The sequence below is a fragment of the Schistocerca americana genome, chromosome 6, assembly GCF_021461395.2.
Source record: "Schistocerca americana isolate TAMUIC-IGC-003095 chromosome 6, iqSchAmer2.1, whole genome shotgun sequence".
In the NCBI taxonomy this organism is placed as follows: domain Eukaryota; kingdom Metazoa; phylum Arthropoda; class Insecta; order Orthoptera; family Acrididae; genus Schistocerca; species Schistocerca americana.
In genome coordinates, this window is record NC_060124.1 from 7,921,350 (window position 1) to 7,938,393 (window position 17,044).

General features: G+C 45.7%; 1 protein-coding gene across 1 annotated transcript in view; it reads right to left on the reverse strand.

The window, feature by feature from the left end:
• LOC124619657 (phospholipase A1-like) overlaps positions 1-17,044 on the reverse strand; it is a 108,872-nt gene that overhangs the window by 13,904 nt on the left and 77,924 nt on the right. Inside the window, exon 5 of the mRNA XM_047146189.1 lies at positions 9,719-9,887. Coding sequence (XP_047002145.1) covers positions 9,719-9,887 — 169 coding nt within the window. The remainder of the gene's footprint in view (positions 1-9,718; positions 9,888-17,044) is intronic.

Genomic DNA, 17,044 nt, shown 5'->3' on the forward strand with positions numbered 1-17,044 from the left:
CTATGGGGAGCGAGTTGATTATCGGTAACAACTCTTTCGGACGTCCAAGGAGTATGCTAGTGCCTCACACTTGCTTTGACAAACAGACGGATGACAACAGCTGAAATCCGGCCAGAGTGTCACTATAGACCCTCAGGAACAGATCACTGCAAGCTGTGTTGTCATCTCGAGTTGCCACGAGTCGTTTACTGCTACACCACACAGCAGAGAACAGAGGCATGCATGCTGTAGGCAAAGTCAACTCAGTGGCACTCTGTGCAGTTGAGCAGTAAGTCTCGCTTCTGTTTGTAGTGGTCATATTGACACCAAAGCGTCCGTAGAAGAACTGAAGAGGCATCACAGGAAGCAGGTATTCTCGAGATCGAGTCTTTTCCAACTCCTGGTCCATAGTACGGGGAGCTAATGGAAATGACAAGAGAATTGATTTGATCCTTGTTGAAAGGAGGACAATGTTCGCCTTTGTGTGGCACGAAGGGAAAACGCAGTTATACTGTTCGAGACCAAGTGTATGGGTACCATTATAAATGTCCTTTCTAATAATTGATAACAATGCACCTACCTACTTCCTAGAAACTTCCAGACAGAGCACTTTCGCGCCAGAATTCGAGATTTCCCCTGTTAAACCGTAGGCGCTTGGGAGACGCTACACTCCGTTCACCATAAGAATAAACCTGATGCAAACAAACACAAACGCGATAATTGGTCAGAAGCCGTAACACACGTACACTGGCGTTGTTACGTTCTCAGAAGTAGGTCCTACTTAGGTGTTAGATATATTATTACCAAGTTACGTTAAATGAAACTTTAAGATATTCAAATGTATTAACAGCCATCAATGTTTTTCTTAAATACGCTTCGTTTATGTAGTTTTTATTTAAAAAATCGCGTGTAGTCACAGCCTCTGCATTGTGCTCTGATTGTCGCGCTGTTAATAAGCAGTATGAATATGGTGAGGCTGCTTCCTGTTCCACAGTGAAACATACGTGTGCAACACGTGCTGAGATATAGGTTTTTGTTTAATGTTTGTCATATGTTTACAGAGAAAATCGATTTCAAAGTTTCCCGAGGGGCTATATTGGATACAGTTGTAACAAACGTGCACGTTAGAGTACAGCGGAATCGGTACTGTAATAGCTCAATGACTCACTGTAGCTCATGGTTTGCTGGCTCAAGACTCGCCTCAGTCCATTTTTTTCCCGTTCACTTTGAATTACCTACATCTCGTAATTGTAAAATTCATCATCTTTTTTTTATGAATAATGTACGGCTTCTTGTTTTTAATTACATATTGCAAGCAAAATACATATTGCAAGCGACTCGGATACGGAAGGAGGTAAGAGATTACCAGATCACTGACTGTAATTAATACTTCAGTGGCTTCAGTATTCAACAATACGGTGAAATTCCTGCAGTATGCTTTTGCATCACACGTAGCTCACTCAGAAAAATTGTCCTGCGTATAATTTAGGAATTTTCATCATTCTTGTTTGTAATTAGAACAGTATGTTAGGTGGGAAAGAAAGCGTTTTATGCTTCCAGTCTGGTCTCCTAAGAAGCGTGCGGTAGTGCTGGAGTTGTGACGTAGCTGGCGCAGAGTGCCCTATCTTTGGCACCTTCCTTCTTTAGACTAGTTGTTCTTGTGTGAACTTTCAGTGCGCAGATGTGTAACAGCCATTCTTTGTTCTGTGTGCGAGTGAGCAATAAATGTGTTTACAATATTATCTCTTAACTAATCCTCCGTGATAACCACAGTGATGGCCCCGATACTGTCGTCGCCTAATCCAGCTTTATTCGTGCTTGTTTTCGTCATTCACCCACATCAAGTGCCAGACAGCATTGTTTCCGCCACAATTGATCTACTAGCGTCTTTAGGTGTAAGTGCAACGAGTCCCATCAACTCGGCCGCTTGCGAACATGAGTGGACAAGTGTACCTGCTTCGAACTTGGTTAAAAGTGAACATTTATTTACGCCCAGCCGCGCCAGCAGCCACCTAACCTTACCTGGTTCAACATGACCGCCACCTAGCACGGCAGCACAACAGCCGCAACATGGATAGTGCACATCACCTAACCACAACATAGAGGACCTTCCAGTTAAAGACATTGTCGTTTATCCTTTGTGTAAGTCATTACCTTCGGGATGGTTTGACGTACCGGCAAAGTACCATGACTGTGAAGCGAACATTTCTATGCACGGGGTAGCACATCAGCACATCCTCATTTTCATAGTGTCACAGCAACACTGCCCCCCCCCCCCCCCCGTCCCCCCACACGCCGTTTCGGCGATGCTCGTCGCCTCGACCATGCCGGTTTCCACGCCACACTGTGGTTGCACCACGACTGCCTTATGCTCACTTTCGTAACGGTGCTGGCCGTTCCACCCATGCCGGTTACCAGGTCCGCCACCCCATGGCTCCACCACGGCCGCCCCTCCGCCCACTGTTGCAACGGCACTGGCCTTTACACCCGCTCTACATTCCTCATCAGACTTGCCGATTAGACACACCTTGCCGGCTTATACGCCTGCCCAATCCGTATTGTGTGCCGCACGCAGCCACCGCCCCAACCACACCTCGGGCGATGCACCATTCACCGCTACTGCACTTCTGGCGTCGGAGGCGTTGTGCTCTGCCCGCACCGGTCTCCATCTGCCAGTGCTGCCTTAACATGTGTTACCAGGCAGGCTCCCTAAGCTACCTGCATTGCAAAAACACAACTCAAAAACTTGGTTCGCCTTAGTGGACCACCTCATGAACATCCACGGCATTTCCGACGATGGCGCCTGTTTTGTCTGTCTGGTGAGCCATCTCCACACACATACACACCTCATCAGCAACTTGCTCCTCTCACCACCTACCTCGCACAAATATTCGACAGCCAAATCATTGCTTATCAAGCACCTTTCCTGCCCTCTGGCAGAGGCTACACAACACATTATTCACGAGGAGCATCTCGATGACCACACCCCTTCGCAACTTTGGCGGCACCTACGTGCATTAATTGATGACCGAGCATTGCCTGACAACGCCCTTTGGACATTGTGGATGGTCAAAATACCTTCAGATCTGCAGCTTCGTCCACTGTCTCATGTTGCTGACCCACTCGAGGTTTGGTTACACACGGTGGATCACGCTTACGCCATCATCCATCACTGAGACCACCTGTCACAAACGATATCTCCACCATCCTCAGTTGGCACACCTGCGCCTCTGGTTCCACTCCCTGTCAGCAGAGGCCGGCACACTCACCTTGGCGCCTCAGCTGCCTGTCAGCAACTGCCATCTAGCTGCCCACAGGATGTACTGCCAGCAGGCTCCCGACAGCCGCTGACTTCGCCCGAGCAGTGTCCCTATCAGCAACCGGCCCTGCCGCAGTAAGCTGCAACCCCCACCCGCACCACACTGGGCTGCTAAAAGGCCTACCTGCTGTGCTGGTTCCACTCTACTTATGGGGTGCTGCCCACATCTGCCACACTCCCTGCGCCTACCCAAATGAGACTGGTGGGTACATTTAGCCGCCACGTCCCAGCACGTACCTCCACAGCACCTATCTTCTGATGCTGCACCACCCGCTTCAGTGATGAGACACCTCTATGCCACAGATATCTCGACTGGCATCCGCTTTCTATTTGACACTGGGGTGACATTAGCATCATCCCGGCCTAGCACACTGTCGACACGCTATCCCCCTGTACCCTCGTCTTGATCGCCACCAACCATTCTCCCAGTGTGGTCCATGGCTCCATAAAAATGTTGCTTCACCTCTCACCAGTTCACACCTTCCCTTTGACCTTTCACACTGACGATGTGGATGAACCTATGATCAGGTTGGGTTTTCTGCACCATTCCAAACTTTCACCAGACATGCAGGCCATTGCGCTCCGCCATGTGCCTGGCTCTACAGTTGCATGCACAACCGAGTTCAGAACCACTTTGATATCCACCTCCTTGGCTATGCTTTCCATGTGTGCTTCCCTGGTCGAGTGCACAACCACACTGATCTGTCGTACATACGCTCCCAGATCGACAAACTCCGCACCCAGAATGATGACTTATGCGCCCACATCGACTCTGTCTCAGCTGAATTGTCATATGCACAGTGTACCATACATTGCCTATGGTTTACCATACATCACCCATCTGCAGCTCCGCAGTGAGGCAGCCCAGCACACGCCTCTACAGCATCTTCTCGCCAAACTGCTCCAGTATCAAGCATTCCACCGCCTGATGGTTTTTTCCCCATCATTGTGGTCGAATCTCCATGACACATCTGCATGCACCTCTCCAGATTTTTCGCACCACTTCACTCCTGCATCGTGCCTTCCGTCACCGACTGCAGCTGACACCCTGCCTACACTGCCCGAGTTCATAAAGGTCAGTGAACCGACATTGCCTGTGGATACCTTCTTGGCCCCTCATGCTGACTTCCCTAAGCAATTACCAGCCATCAGTAATGGCACTTGCCATTCGATTCGCACCACCATCGGCCCACCTTAATAGTCCCAAACTTCTGTACACTAAGGAGATCGTTCAGGATGTGTTGGTTTCAGGCATCCTCTGCCCCTCCGATAGCAACTATTCACCTTGTTCCCAAAAAAGTATGGCTCCTTCTGTATGTGCGCGGACTACAAGTACCTTAATGCACGCACCATTATCGATAACTACCCCATACCATACATCCAAGATTTCATGCAGTTGCTTCATGGTTCTATCTTTTTCTCGATATTAGGTTGTTCCAAAGTGTATCACCAGATTCCTATGCTTCCACCAGATATTCCAAAGACGACCATCATCACTCCTTTCGGCCTATTTGAATACTGTTACACGCCTTATGGATTGAAAAATGCTGCATAGACATGGCAGCAGTTCATTGATTCCATTTTGCTCCCTCTGTGTTTTGCTTAGTGACCAATTCTCAACTATGTTTCACATCCGTTACCTTCCTCGGCCATTCCGTCTCTGCCAATGGCCTCCGACTGACGAGTTCTCGAGTCGAATTCATACTTAAACTTCCTCTCCCCAAGGATTCTGCTCAGCTCCATTGTTTTCTGCGTATGACAAACTTTTATCGCCGCCATATTCCTCAAACTGCCTCCATCCAAATGGCCCTAACCGACACTCTCTCCGGCAAGAACACCACTGGAAAACAGAAATCAGAGTGGACCCAACCTATGCTCGACACTCTTAGTAACCTTAAAACTGCCCTAGTCAAAGCCGCCACACTCGCCCACCCTGACCCTGAGGTCCGTGTCTCGATCATGACTGATGCCAGTGACTCAGCTGTAGGCGCTGTTTTACGTCTACACACCACTGGCTCCACCCAGCCCCTCCACTTCTTTTCCAAGAAACTGACTAAGAGCCAGTGCAAGTGATAGGCATTTGACCGTGAGCTGCTTGCAATGTATGAGGCAATTCAACATTTACATAGTGACCTCGAGGGGCGACCCTTCACGATCTATAATGATCACAAGACACTCATGGACGCTATCCGTAATCCTGCTAAAGACCTTCTGCCCAGGTGTTTGGCAATCCCTGTCCTTTGTGACATCTCTACAGACACACTTCGCCCACAGATCCCTGCCGCCCTTTATCATAAGGTCTTTACCGCCTTGCATGGCTTAGCTCGCCCTGGGACATGGGCCACAATGTGGCTAGTTGTGGAGCACTTTGTCTGGCCTGGTGTGAAGCACGACTGCCACACTTCGAGCAGGGCGTGTGTTCCATGCCAGCAAAGCCAGGTCGGCAGTCATGCCCAACCTCCTCTGGGCAAGTTTGACATCCCAAAGGGGAGTTTCCAGCACGTCCATATCGATGTTGTTGGTCCCCTTCCTCTGTCCGAGGGCTACAGATATATCTTATCAGTCATCAATTGTACAACCCTCTTACTGACATCAAGGCCGAGACCGCCGCCTGTTCCTTCGTCCTGGCGTGGGTTGCTCACTTCAGCTGTCCCCTATTTCTCACCACCTACCAGGGACGCCAATTTGAGTCTGCCCTCTTTGCACGACTCTGTGAACTCTGCACGTTGCCAAGTTTCATACCACAGCTTGCCACCCACAGGCAAATGGCCTCGCCGACCGGTGACAGCTCACACTCGAGGCCATGGAGGCCTCTGGTTGGAAACCCTCCTGTGGGTCCTGCAGGGTATTCGCTCAGCTCATAAAGAAGATCTTAATGCCTTGCTCGCCAAGGTTCTGTACAGCAAGCCTCTCCTTCTCCCCGCCAAGTTCATCAAGAATTCACCTTCCGCTGCATCCGACAATCTCTCCACCCTGATCGAGCGTGTCCTCATGCATATTGCACACCTCTGCACCTCCCTGCCCCACCTCCACCCCCTCCCCCCTATGTCCATCCACAAGCACATAGCTATGTACGACTTTGTTATGCTGTGGGATGATGCTGTGCGGGCAGCCTTTCGGCCGCCCTATTCGGGCCCTCACCATGTTCCACGTTGCGGTACCAACACATTCGCCACCCACCTCCATGGACGGCTACAGACAGTCTCAGTTAATAGACTTAAACTGGTATGGTTACTCAATGACGATCTTCCTCCCGACACAGTGGTCTTGCATTCGATTGATTTGTCTCCACGTGCCGTCACCTCTGATGTGCAGCCGTTGGAACCACCACACTGCAGCACCACAGACACTGCTGACCCCACTTCCCGCGCCGGTCGCCGCCTACACCCGCCACATTGACACCAAGATCACAACTTCATCTCGTGAGCCTTCTCTCTGCCGTGCTTTGCACTATCGGGGGCGGGGGGGGGGGGGGGGGGGGTGGATTCTGTGGTGTCTCTGCAGAGTGCCCTATCTTTGGCACCTTCCTTCTTTGAACTAGTTGTTCTTGTGTGAACTTTCGGCGCGCAGTTGTGTAACGGCCATTCTTTGTTATATGTACGAGTGACCATTAAATGTGTATTGAATATTAAGTGTGATATCTCTCAACTAATCTTCCGTGATAACCATAGAGTTTTGCCAAATACTATTTCATTCTCTTTAAATATTCGAAACCATATTGTTTCTTTGCTTGCCTGTTTTTACGTTTGAACTGCAACTGCGCACATTATTGCAGGCTAGTTGGACCGCTGGCTGGCCAGTGCTGTCCCAGTATAATGCGCCGGTAAAGCTGTTGTCCCACACATTATCGCTCATTCTATGTGCGTGTAACACAGCATAAAACGTATTCTTGTGATCGTACTTGAGTGTGCTGGTCACAACTTGGCTTCCTCCCCACATGAAACGAAATCCAATGAGGTTCAAGCAAACGCAGAAAAATACCTGCCGTAATGTTTACATCACGATTATTCTTATGATGAAAAGAGCATAGATATGCAGTTCAGTGGGTTGGGAGCGGCCGAAGGCGACGGTCAGGATGCGGTCTAGACGTGCAAAGAATTAATATCTTTGAGGAAATGTTAGCTCACTTGAAATTACGAGGATACAGGATATGCATATTTTTGTGAATTTATAAGTGAAGCATCGAAAGTTATAAGCAGTAAAATTTGATCGTGAAGTAATACACTATGGGCAGCAGTTGGTTGGGTTGGGTTGTTTGGGGAAGGAGACCAGACAGCGAGGTCATCGGTCTCATCGGATTAGGGAAGGAAAGGGAAGGAAGTCAGCTGTGCCCTTTCAAAGGGACCATCCCGGAATTTGCCTGGAGCGATCTAGGGAAATCACGGAAAACCTAAATCAGGACGGCCGGACGCGGGATTGAACCGTCGTCCTCCCGAATACGAGTCCAGTGTCTAACCACTGCGCCACCTCGCTCGGTTTTCAGAACATAAATAACTTGGTGAATCTTTCGCTGTCGCTAGACAGAATGAGTGATGTGGGACAGTTCAAGAATGACTAAGGACCACCTACTTGTTTCACAAATAAATAAACAGTGTTAAAATTTTAATAACTTTTCTCATTCTAGCACCGTCGTTAAGCTTGGGTCCCTACTGCTGACGAAGCAGTGCATAGGTCGGTTTACCCACACGGTAAAGTTCAGTAGCAACCTAAGTATCTGATGTAAGCGCCACCCCTTTCACTCATTCAACTGCAGCCAAAAACTAAGTGAAATGCGATTAGTACAATAAATGTAAGAATAAGTATAGGATATTCACGCAGGGTAGCAAATGGCATATTCCAGCACCACTGCAGTGCACACCACAAATGTCTTGAATAACGTAGGGATCCTTCAATGGTCTGTCCGGTTTCCTGGGTTATCACCCATAAAGCTTGTCTGGGATGCAATGAGAACATGTATGATTTCATATCAGCCTCCAGTAAGAAATCTTCATGTGTATCAGGTGTGGCAAAAAATTCCTCCAGATGACATTCTGCTTTGCTTCCATTCCACAAACAATACGAGAGTGTATTCGAGCCAGTGGGAGTCACAGATGAACCTGATGTTGGCGATGCACATTAGTTCCAAATGGAATGTGAGTTTGATGATCTAGCGCTCGCAACATGACGAACATCTGCAGCAAATTTGATAAATTTCTGACCGGTGTTTAGTCATCCATTCCCGCCAGTGTTGTGTTGTTGTTGTGGTCTTCAGTCCTGAGACTGATTTGATGCAGCTCTCCATGCTACTCTATCCTGTGCAAGCTTCTTCATCTCCCAGTACTTACTGCAACCTACGTCCTTCTGAATCTGCTTAGTGTATTCATCTCTTAGTCTCCCTCTACGATTTTTACCCTCCACGCTGCCCTCCAATACTGAATTGGTGATCCCTTGATGCCTCAGAACATGTCCTACCAACTGGTCCCTTCTTCTTGTCAAGTTGTGCCACAAGCTCCTCCTCTCCCCAATTCTATTCAATAAATTCTCATTAGTTATGTGATCTACCCATCTAATCTTCAGCATTCTCCTGTAGCACCACATTTCGAAAGCTTCTATGCTCTTCTTGTCCAAACTATTTATCGTCCATGTTTCACTTCCATACATGGCTACACTCCATACAAATACTTTCAGAAACGACTTCCTGACACTTAAACCTACACTCGATGTTAACAAATTTTTCTTCTTCAGAAACGCTTTCCTTGCCATTGCCAGTCTACATTTTATATCCTCTCTACTTCGACCATCATCAGTTATTTTGCTCCCCAAATAGCAAAACTCCTTTACTACTTTAAGTGTCTCATTTCCTAATCTAATTCCCTCAGCATCACCCGACTTAATTAGACTACATTCCATTATCCTAGTTTTGCTTTTGTTGATGTTCATCAAGACACTGTCCATTCCGTTCAACTGCTCTTCCAAGTCCTTTGCTGTCTCTGACAGAATTACAATGTGATCGGCGAACCTCAAAGTTTTTATTTCTTCTCCATGGATTTTAATTCCTACTCCGAACTTTTCTTTTGTTTCCATTATCGCTTGCTCAATATACAGATTGAATAACATCGGGGACAGGCTACAATCCTGTCTCACTCCCTTCTCAACCACAGCTTCCCTTTCATGTCCCTCGACTCTTATAACTGCCATCTGGTTTCTGTACAAATTGTAAATAGCCTCTCGCTCCCTGTATTTTACCCCTGCCACCTTTACAATTTGAAAGAGAGTATTCCAGTCAACATTGTCAAAAGCTTTCTCTAAGTCTACAAATGCTAGAAACGTAGGTTTGCCTTTCCTTAATCTTTCTTCTAAGATAAGTCGTAAGGTCAGTACCGCCAGTGTAATAATACGAAATGTCTGCATAAGAAATACCTGTTGTGTGTGCTTACATACCCGTCAGGAGTGTCGGCGCCCATGGAGACGGGTGGTCCCGGCAGCAGGCCGAGGGCGCGACCGCGCTTTGGGCAGGAGGCCGAGCAGGGGTAGCCGAGGATCGGCTCCCTGGCGGCCACCGCCTCCGCGAAGTAGCACGCGCTCTGGAAGTGGCTGCAGCGCGCCCGCCCTGCCAACACACGCACCCCACACGTCAGCGCCACAGAGTGCCCTAAACATGTTGTATTTGTTTCTGTAGCTGCTTCAAGCAAACTATACAAAGAAATTTATAACCTTAGCACAATGATCTGGAAAACTGAAACGCTGCCTCAGGATTGGAAAACTGCAATAATTTGTCCCACACACAAGAAAGGAAACAGAATGGAATGTGGAAATTACAGAGGACTCAGTTTGCTGAACATAATATACAAAATCCTGTCAATGACCATTCTGGAAAAACTTAAACCTTACGCGGAAAACATTATTCGAGATTACCAGGCTGGATTTCGAACAAACCGCTCCACAATTGATAATTCGTTTACTATACGACAGATCTTTAAGAAATACTGGGAATTTAACAGAAACATCCACTGTCTCTTCATTGACTTCCAGCGAGCCCACGACAGCATCCACAGAAGTAGCCTCTACAACACCTTACGAGAATTTAGTACACCCAGTAAAATCATTAGGATGGCACAACTGTGCATGGATGGCTCCCAGGCAGCAGTGAAGTTCAGAGGATCCATATCCCCCACCTTTCCAATTAAAACAGGCTTACGACAGGGAGACACTCTTTCATGTGTCCTCTTCAACCCTGCATTAGAGAAAGTGGTTCGGGAGAGTAATTTACATCTATACAATGGTCTTTGATTCGAACACACTCTTGGCTTATGCAGATGATATAGTGTTGCTGGGTGAAACTGAAGAAGAACTGAAAGACATGTCCAGATCTCTCAGGCACAATGCCAGCAAAATCGGGCTTTTTATTAACCAAGAGAAAACCGAATATATGGAAATAGCTCGAGTCATAAACCCAAATCCTTACTTTGAAATTGACCAACATTCTAAATTCAGAAAAGTTCTCCAATTTAAATACCTTGCATCACGTTTCAACAGTAAAAATATCATAACAATGGATATAAATGAAAGAATAGCCTCAGGGTCAAGATGTCTGTACTCACTAATCAACCCACTCAAAAGTAAAGCTTTGCCAGTCACCACAAAGATGAAGATATACAACACTATTATCTGCCCCATAGTTCACAAAGCTGGACGCTTACAAAGAATGAAAGAGAAAAATTGAATGTTTTTGAAAGAAAAGTAATAAGAAAAATCTGGGGACCTGTGTTGGAGAATGGCGTATGGATAACTCGAAAGGACAATGAAATTTATCAGTTAATGAAGCAACCCACTATCATCGAGAAATTAAAAAGTAGGAGACTGCAAAGGGCTGGACATGTGGCCAGAATGGAAAACAACAGAATCACCAAGAAAGCATTTGAAGGAAATCTCCAGGCAACAAGACCATTGGGCCGACCACGTACAAGGTGGAAAGATGACATAGAGAAGGACACCACAGCATTAGGGATTTCCGCAGGGTGGAGAGAGGCTGCGAGAGACAGAAGGCGGTGGAAGCAGATCGCTGATGCAGCGCCTGGTCTACAGGGCCTGTGACCGCTGAGAAGAGAGAGAGAGAGAGAGAGAGAGAGAGAGTTGCTTCAAGACTCTCTCGCGCTATTCTACGAGGGTGGTTGAAAAGTTCTCGGAATCTCCACGAGAGGACAGCGCTAGCGCAACGAATTGTTCACGTGATATTCATTGGAATGTTGCCTGTAAACACGTGCCACGTCAATGCTCTTGGAAGAGAGCTGTGGCGGTAACGTGGCTCTATTGTGTTTCCCGCGTAGTGGTTAGCGAAGATGGAACAATCGAGATTCGAGCAGTGATTAAGTACTTCGTAAAGAAAGGTATGAAAGCAAAAAACACACAGGGGGGACTCTGCTCCTTCATATTCAACTGTTGCCAAGTGGACGAATGAATTTAAATTTGGTGGGAGAGCTTAGATGATGATCCGCGCAGTGGCCGGCCAAGATGTGTCACAACTTCAGAAATCATTGCAAAAGTGCAGAAAATGGTAACGGAGCATCACCGACTGAAAGTGCGTGAAATTGTTCACGCTTGCGAGTTGTCACCTGAAAGAGTATAACACATTTTGACTGAAGAATTAGAAATGAAAAAATTATCTGCAAGATGTATGCCGCGACTCTTGAAGCTGGATCAAAAACGCGTGGGAATGGACATATTGGAACAATGTTTCGTCTGTTTTAGCAGAAACGAACAAGATTTTTTGCGCCAGTTTGTGACCACAGATGGAACTCGGGTGCACTATTATACCTCAGAGACTAATAACAGTCAAAGCAGAGGAAACATGCTGATTCTCCTACCCCAAAGAAAGCAAAAACAATTCCTTCGGCGGGAAAGGTCATGGCATCAATGTTCTGGGATGTGAAGGGGATCCTGTATGTGAATTATCTCCCCACTGGGCAAACAATACTGGAGAATACTATCCTAACCTCCAGGGCAAATTCCAACAAAATATACGCGAAAAAAGGCCAGGTTTAGCAAGGGAGAAAGTCATCTTCCATCAAGACAATGCGCGCCCGCACACATGTACCGTCGCCATGGCAGAATTACACGAACTAAGGTATGAACTGAGGCAACGCTCGCCTTATTCACCTGATATGGTTCCGTCAGGCTTCCACCTCTTCCCAAAACTGAAAATTTTTCTTGGTGGGCGAAGATTTACTTCAAGCGAAGAATTGATAGCCGGAGGTGACAACTATTTTGCATGTCTGGAGGAAACTCATTTACGAGATGGGATCAAGGCACTGGAGCATTGTTGCACCAAGTGCTTTAATCTGTAAGGAGACTACATCGAAAAATAAAAAAAAGTTTCACTGATGTAAGTACTTTTTTCTATTCTGTTCTGGGAACTTTTCAAACCACCGTCGTATACTATATGGTCAAGAGTACCCGGACACTCATATATAATGTAGAATTGGCCACTAGATGTCACGAGAGGCGGACCCGCCAGTATAAAAGCATGCGGGAAGTGTTGTGTTGTCAGTAGAGGAGGAGTGACAGCAGAAACGGTCAGTCAGTAGAGCTCAGTGACTTCGAACGTAGGCTAGTCGTTGGATGTCACCCGAGTAAAAAATCCATCAGGGACATTTCAACCCTTCTAAAACACCTCACGTCGGCTATTGGTGATGTGATTAAGGAGTGGAAAAGCGGAGGAACAACCATGGCTAAACAGAGACCAGGCAGATATCATGTAGTGACGGACAGGGCTATCACGCATTACAAAGGGTAGTTGTAAAAAATCACTTGAAAATATGGAAAAAAATCACCAATGAGTTCAAAAGTGCTATCAGCAATCCAGGTAGCACACTGACTATGCGTAGGGAGTTACAAATAATGGGGTACAGTGGTCCAGCAGCTCCTCTTAAGCCACACATTTCTGTAGTCATTGCTTGAGGTGGTGAAAAGAGGGACGCTACCGGACACTGGATGACTTGGAACTAGTGTTTGAAGTGACGAATCGCGCTATACCCTGTGGCAATCAACAAAATGTTAGTGGTTTCACATTTTTCCATCTGTGTATTACGCAAGAAGAGGTTAAGAAGAAAATCAATTTTCTATGCATAACATACACACGGGAGGGCAATGAAAGAAAAAAATCTACGTTATCCGGTTCTTCCACGCACGATTGGGCTATGTGCGACCACACTGTGGTATTTTAATGAGCTGCCATTACAGGACCAAGTAGAAGAGAATAAATTATCGCATACTTGTGTCTTCTTCTCTAGTGTATTGCACGGTGAATACCAGAAGTGGTGTTACGATATGTAAGGTGGTATTTTCGTTATTAGGGTGCGGTCCCTTTATTGCGCTTAAGAAAACGTCAAAGTAGGAAGGACATGAACACTTTTTACAGTATTCTGTACTGTGTACAGTGAAGGAACAGTTCGGAGACGATGACTTATTAGTATCACAATGCACTCTATCTTTGGTACGTATACCTTGCAATGAACATCAGACTCAATGTAGAAGTGTCGAAATCTAGGTCAATATATTAAAAAATCATCTGTGAAGGAATGGTTTCTGAACAACAACATTCCTGAAATGGACTAGCCTGCCCAGAGTCCCAACCTGAACACCATGAATGAGGTAGAACGTCGACCTGCGAGGAGAACATGGCAAATTCCGTAATCTGATTTCCAAGAAAATTCGCTTGGTGGAAGAGGAATCAAAATAAGCGAACACGAGTGTCGGCTTATCCGAGAACACTTGAATCTTTCTGAGAAAATGATGGTCAAAGTTATCGAGATATGTGTCTTTTATCGAATAAATAGTTCGACTTAAGCAGTGAAGCAATGAAAAGCGTTGCACCTTCACACTTTTGCGCCCCGTGTTCGAAATCTGATTATAGTTTTTTTTTTCTTTTTTACAGTTTTGAACATGGCTGTCTTTCAGCAACCGTGTATAACTTTCACCGGAGAAATTGCATAGCCAAACGGTTGTAAATGATTTTTTTATACAGTGATCTAGGTTTCGACATCTCTAAGGATGTCTTCATCAGAATGAAATTTTAACAAACGTTAAGTTACATTGCGAGAAAACAATAGTCAAAGCATCGAGCAGACATGCTCAAGTCAAAAATTAAAAGAGTTCCAGTCTTTGGTGCGTATACCTTGCAATGAACATCAGACTCAACGTAGAAGTGTCGAAACCTACGTCAATATATTAAAAAATCATTTGCAACCGGTTGGCTGTGTAATTTCTCCGTTGAAACCCGATTATTATTTTTATTTTTCATTTGTCTACCTATGTCTGTGTAAGATTACTACACGAATGTTTTCCACTGTATATTGAAATAAAGTTGTCTTATCCGTCTACTAACTGTAAGTCTGGCGAATGAATTAAAAGAAATAAAAAGAATAAATGGATGGAAAAATGATTTGAAATTGTTTTCGATGAAATTCCTGTAGTGTATCTCCATTCATAGTCACGTGGTGTTCGGAATTTCTGTGTTTCGGATGTTTCTACAATCGGTATCTTCCAAGGAAAAGCATTAAATCTTCCCGAAGAATAAACATTAGAATAAAATATCAGAACATAGAATTGAAATATAAGAATATGAGAATTAAAAAGAATGTAACCCCTGAAAATACCAAACACACATATATCATATAATAAATGTATGAGAGTTATTGTGAAACCCATTTGTAATTTTACATTTAATATAACGCACTCGTATATCCTAACTTGATATGAAACATTCGTGCAGTAATGTTCTAGGTAATGAGTTAACAGATGAAAAAATAAAATAAAATGAAAAAATAATCGGGTTTCGAACACGGGACGCAAAAGTGAAACGCCGCGATGTCATCAGTTCCGTTGAGCTCAGTACATGCTAAAAGACATCCAAAGTACGTCAAAAACTTTGGTGGTCGTTTTCTCAGGAATGGTCGAATGTCTACGGATAAGCTAGGTCAGGTGTTCGCTTATTTTGGTTCCTCTTCCACTCAGCAAAATTTCTGGGAAATAGGGTTTTGGCACTTGCTGTGTCCTCCTCTTTAGCTCGAGACCCAAGCGTCCAACATCACTGTGTTCTGGTTTCGACCCTTGTCCTCCACAGACGTTCAGACCCCTGATTGAAAGCGTCCACAGGAAGGTTCAAGCCGTCATAAGGGCTAGGGTGGACACACCCACATCAGTGTCCACTAATAGGTGTCGGAATACCTTTGATCCGAAAGCTGACACGGGTGACAATCTGCAACAATACTACACTGAAGAGTCAAAGAAAGTGGTACACCTGCCTAATATCGTGTAGGTTCCTCGCGAGCACGCACAAGTGCCCCAACAAACCGTGGCATGGACTCGACTAATGTCTGAAGCAGTGCTGGAGGGAACCTACACCATGAATCCTGCAGGGCTGTCCGTAAAGCCGTAAGAGTACGAGGGGCTAGAGATCTCTTCTGAACAGCACGTTGCAAGGCGTCCCAGATATGCTCAATAATGTTCATGTCTGGGGAGTTTGGTGGCCAGCGGAAGTATTTAAACTCAGAAGAGTGTTCCTGGAACCTCTCTGTAGCAGTTCTGGACGTTTGGGGTGGCGCACTGTCCTGCTGGAATTGCCCAAGTCCGTCGGAATGTACAATAGGCATGAATGGATGCAGGTGATCACACAGGATTCTTATGTATGTGTCACCTGCCAGAGTCGTATCTAGACGTATCAGGGATCCAAACCACTCCAGGTGCACACGCCCCACATCAGCACACTGCCTCCACCAGCTTGAAGGGTCCCTAGTTCTAAAAAGCTTTACACATAATTTCACATCTGTATAAAACTTCTTCTCACCGACATCGCTCAGAAAACGATAAAAGGAAAATGATTATCGCTCAGTACATTTTCGATGATCATGTAGAAAAACTTCAGCATCAGGGGTAACATTTTATTACTTCTTTACAACTAACTCTATTCGCAACTCGTTTTGCGAACAGTCTGCATGTATCACTGAATGTACATGCAAAATAGCATTATTCTACGACATGTGGTTGAGAAGATATGACGTTTCCAGAATAAAATTTTCACTTTGCAGCGAAGTGTGCGGTGGTTTCGAAACTTCCTGGCAGATTAAAAGTGTGTGCCGGACCGAGACTCGAACTCGGGACCGAGTTCGAGTCTCGGTCCGGCACACAATTTTAATCAACCAGGAAGTTTCAAGGTATGACGTCATAAACATCGAGAAGCGACAAAAACTATCTTTTGCTTGTAATGATGTGCAATTCATCTGGACTATAGTCATCCATTGTTTGATAATGAGGACACACAGTGACTTCCAACAAAGCTTATACATAATTAGTTAAGGGCCCAAGCTCGCACAACCCTCAGGGGAACTGCACAGCCACTGGAAGCGTGCATCACGATTTGGCAGCAGAACGTGGTTAAGAGCTGCGTGGTGTGGTACTAGTGGTAGTACAGGGGTTCGAAAAATATTTGGAAACGCCGCGAAAAACGCATGCTTTTACATGATAGCGGATGCTTAAGGACAAATATGTAACACATTAACTTACTTGTAAAGTAACCAGACGTTTGAAGCTGTATTATACATGGGCGTTTGATTCTTTAAATAATGGGAGGTTTACTGCTTGATGTACACTTGGTTACTATGTCACTGTACATTGTTTGTGTTGTCCATATTTTCTATCCATGTTCGCTTAAGATGCTGTTCGTAGTGGGGTGTCCTTGTGCTACTTTGTTGAGTGGTGTGCTGTTGCAGG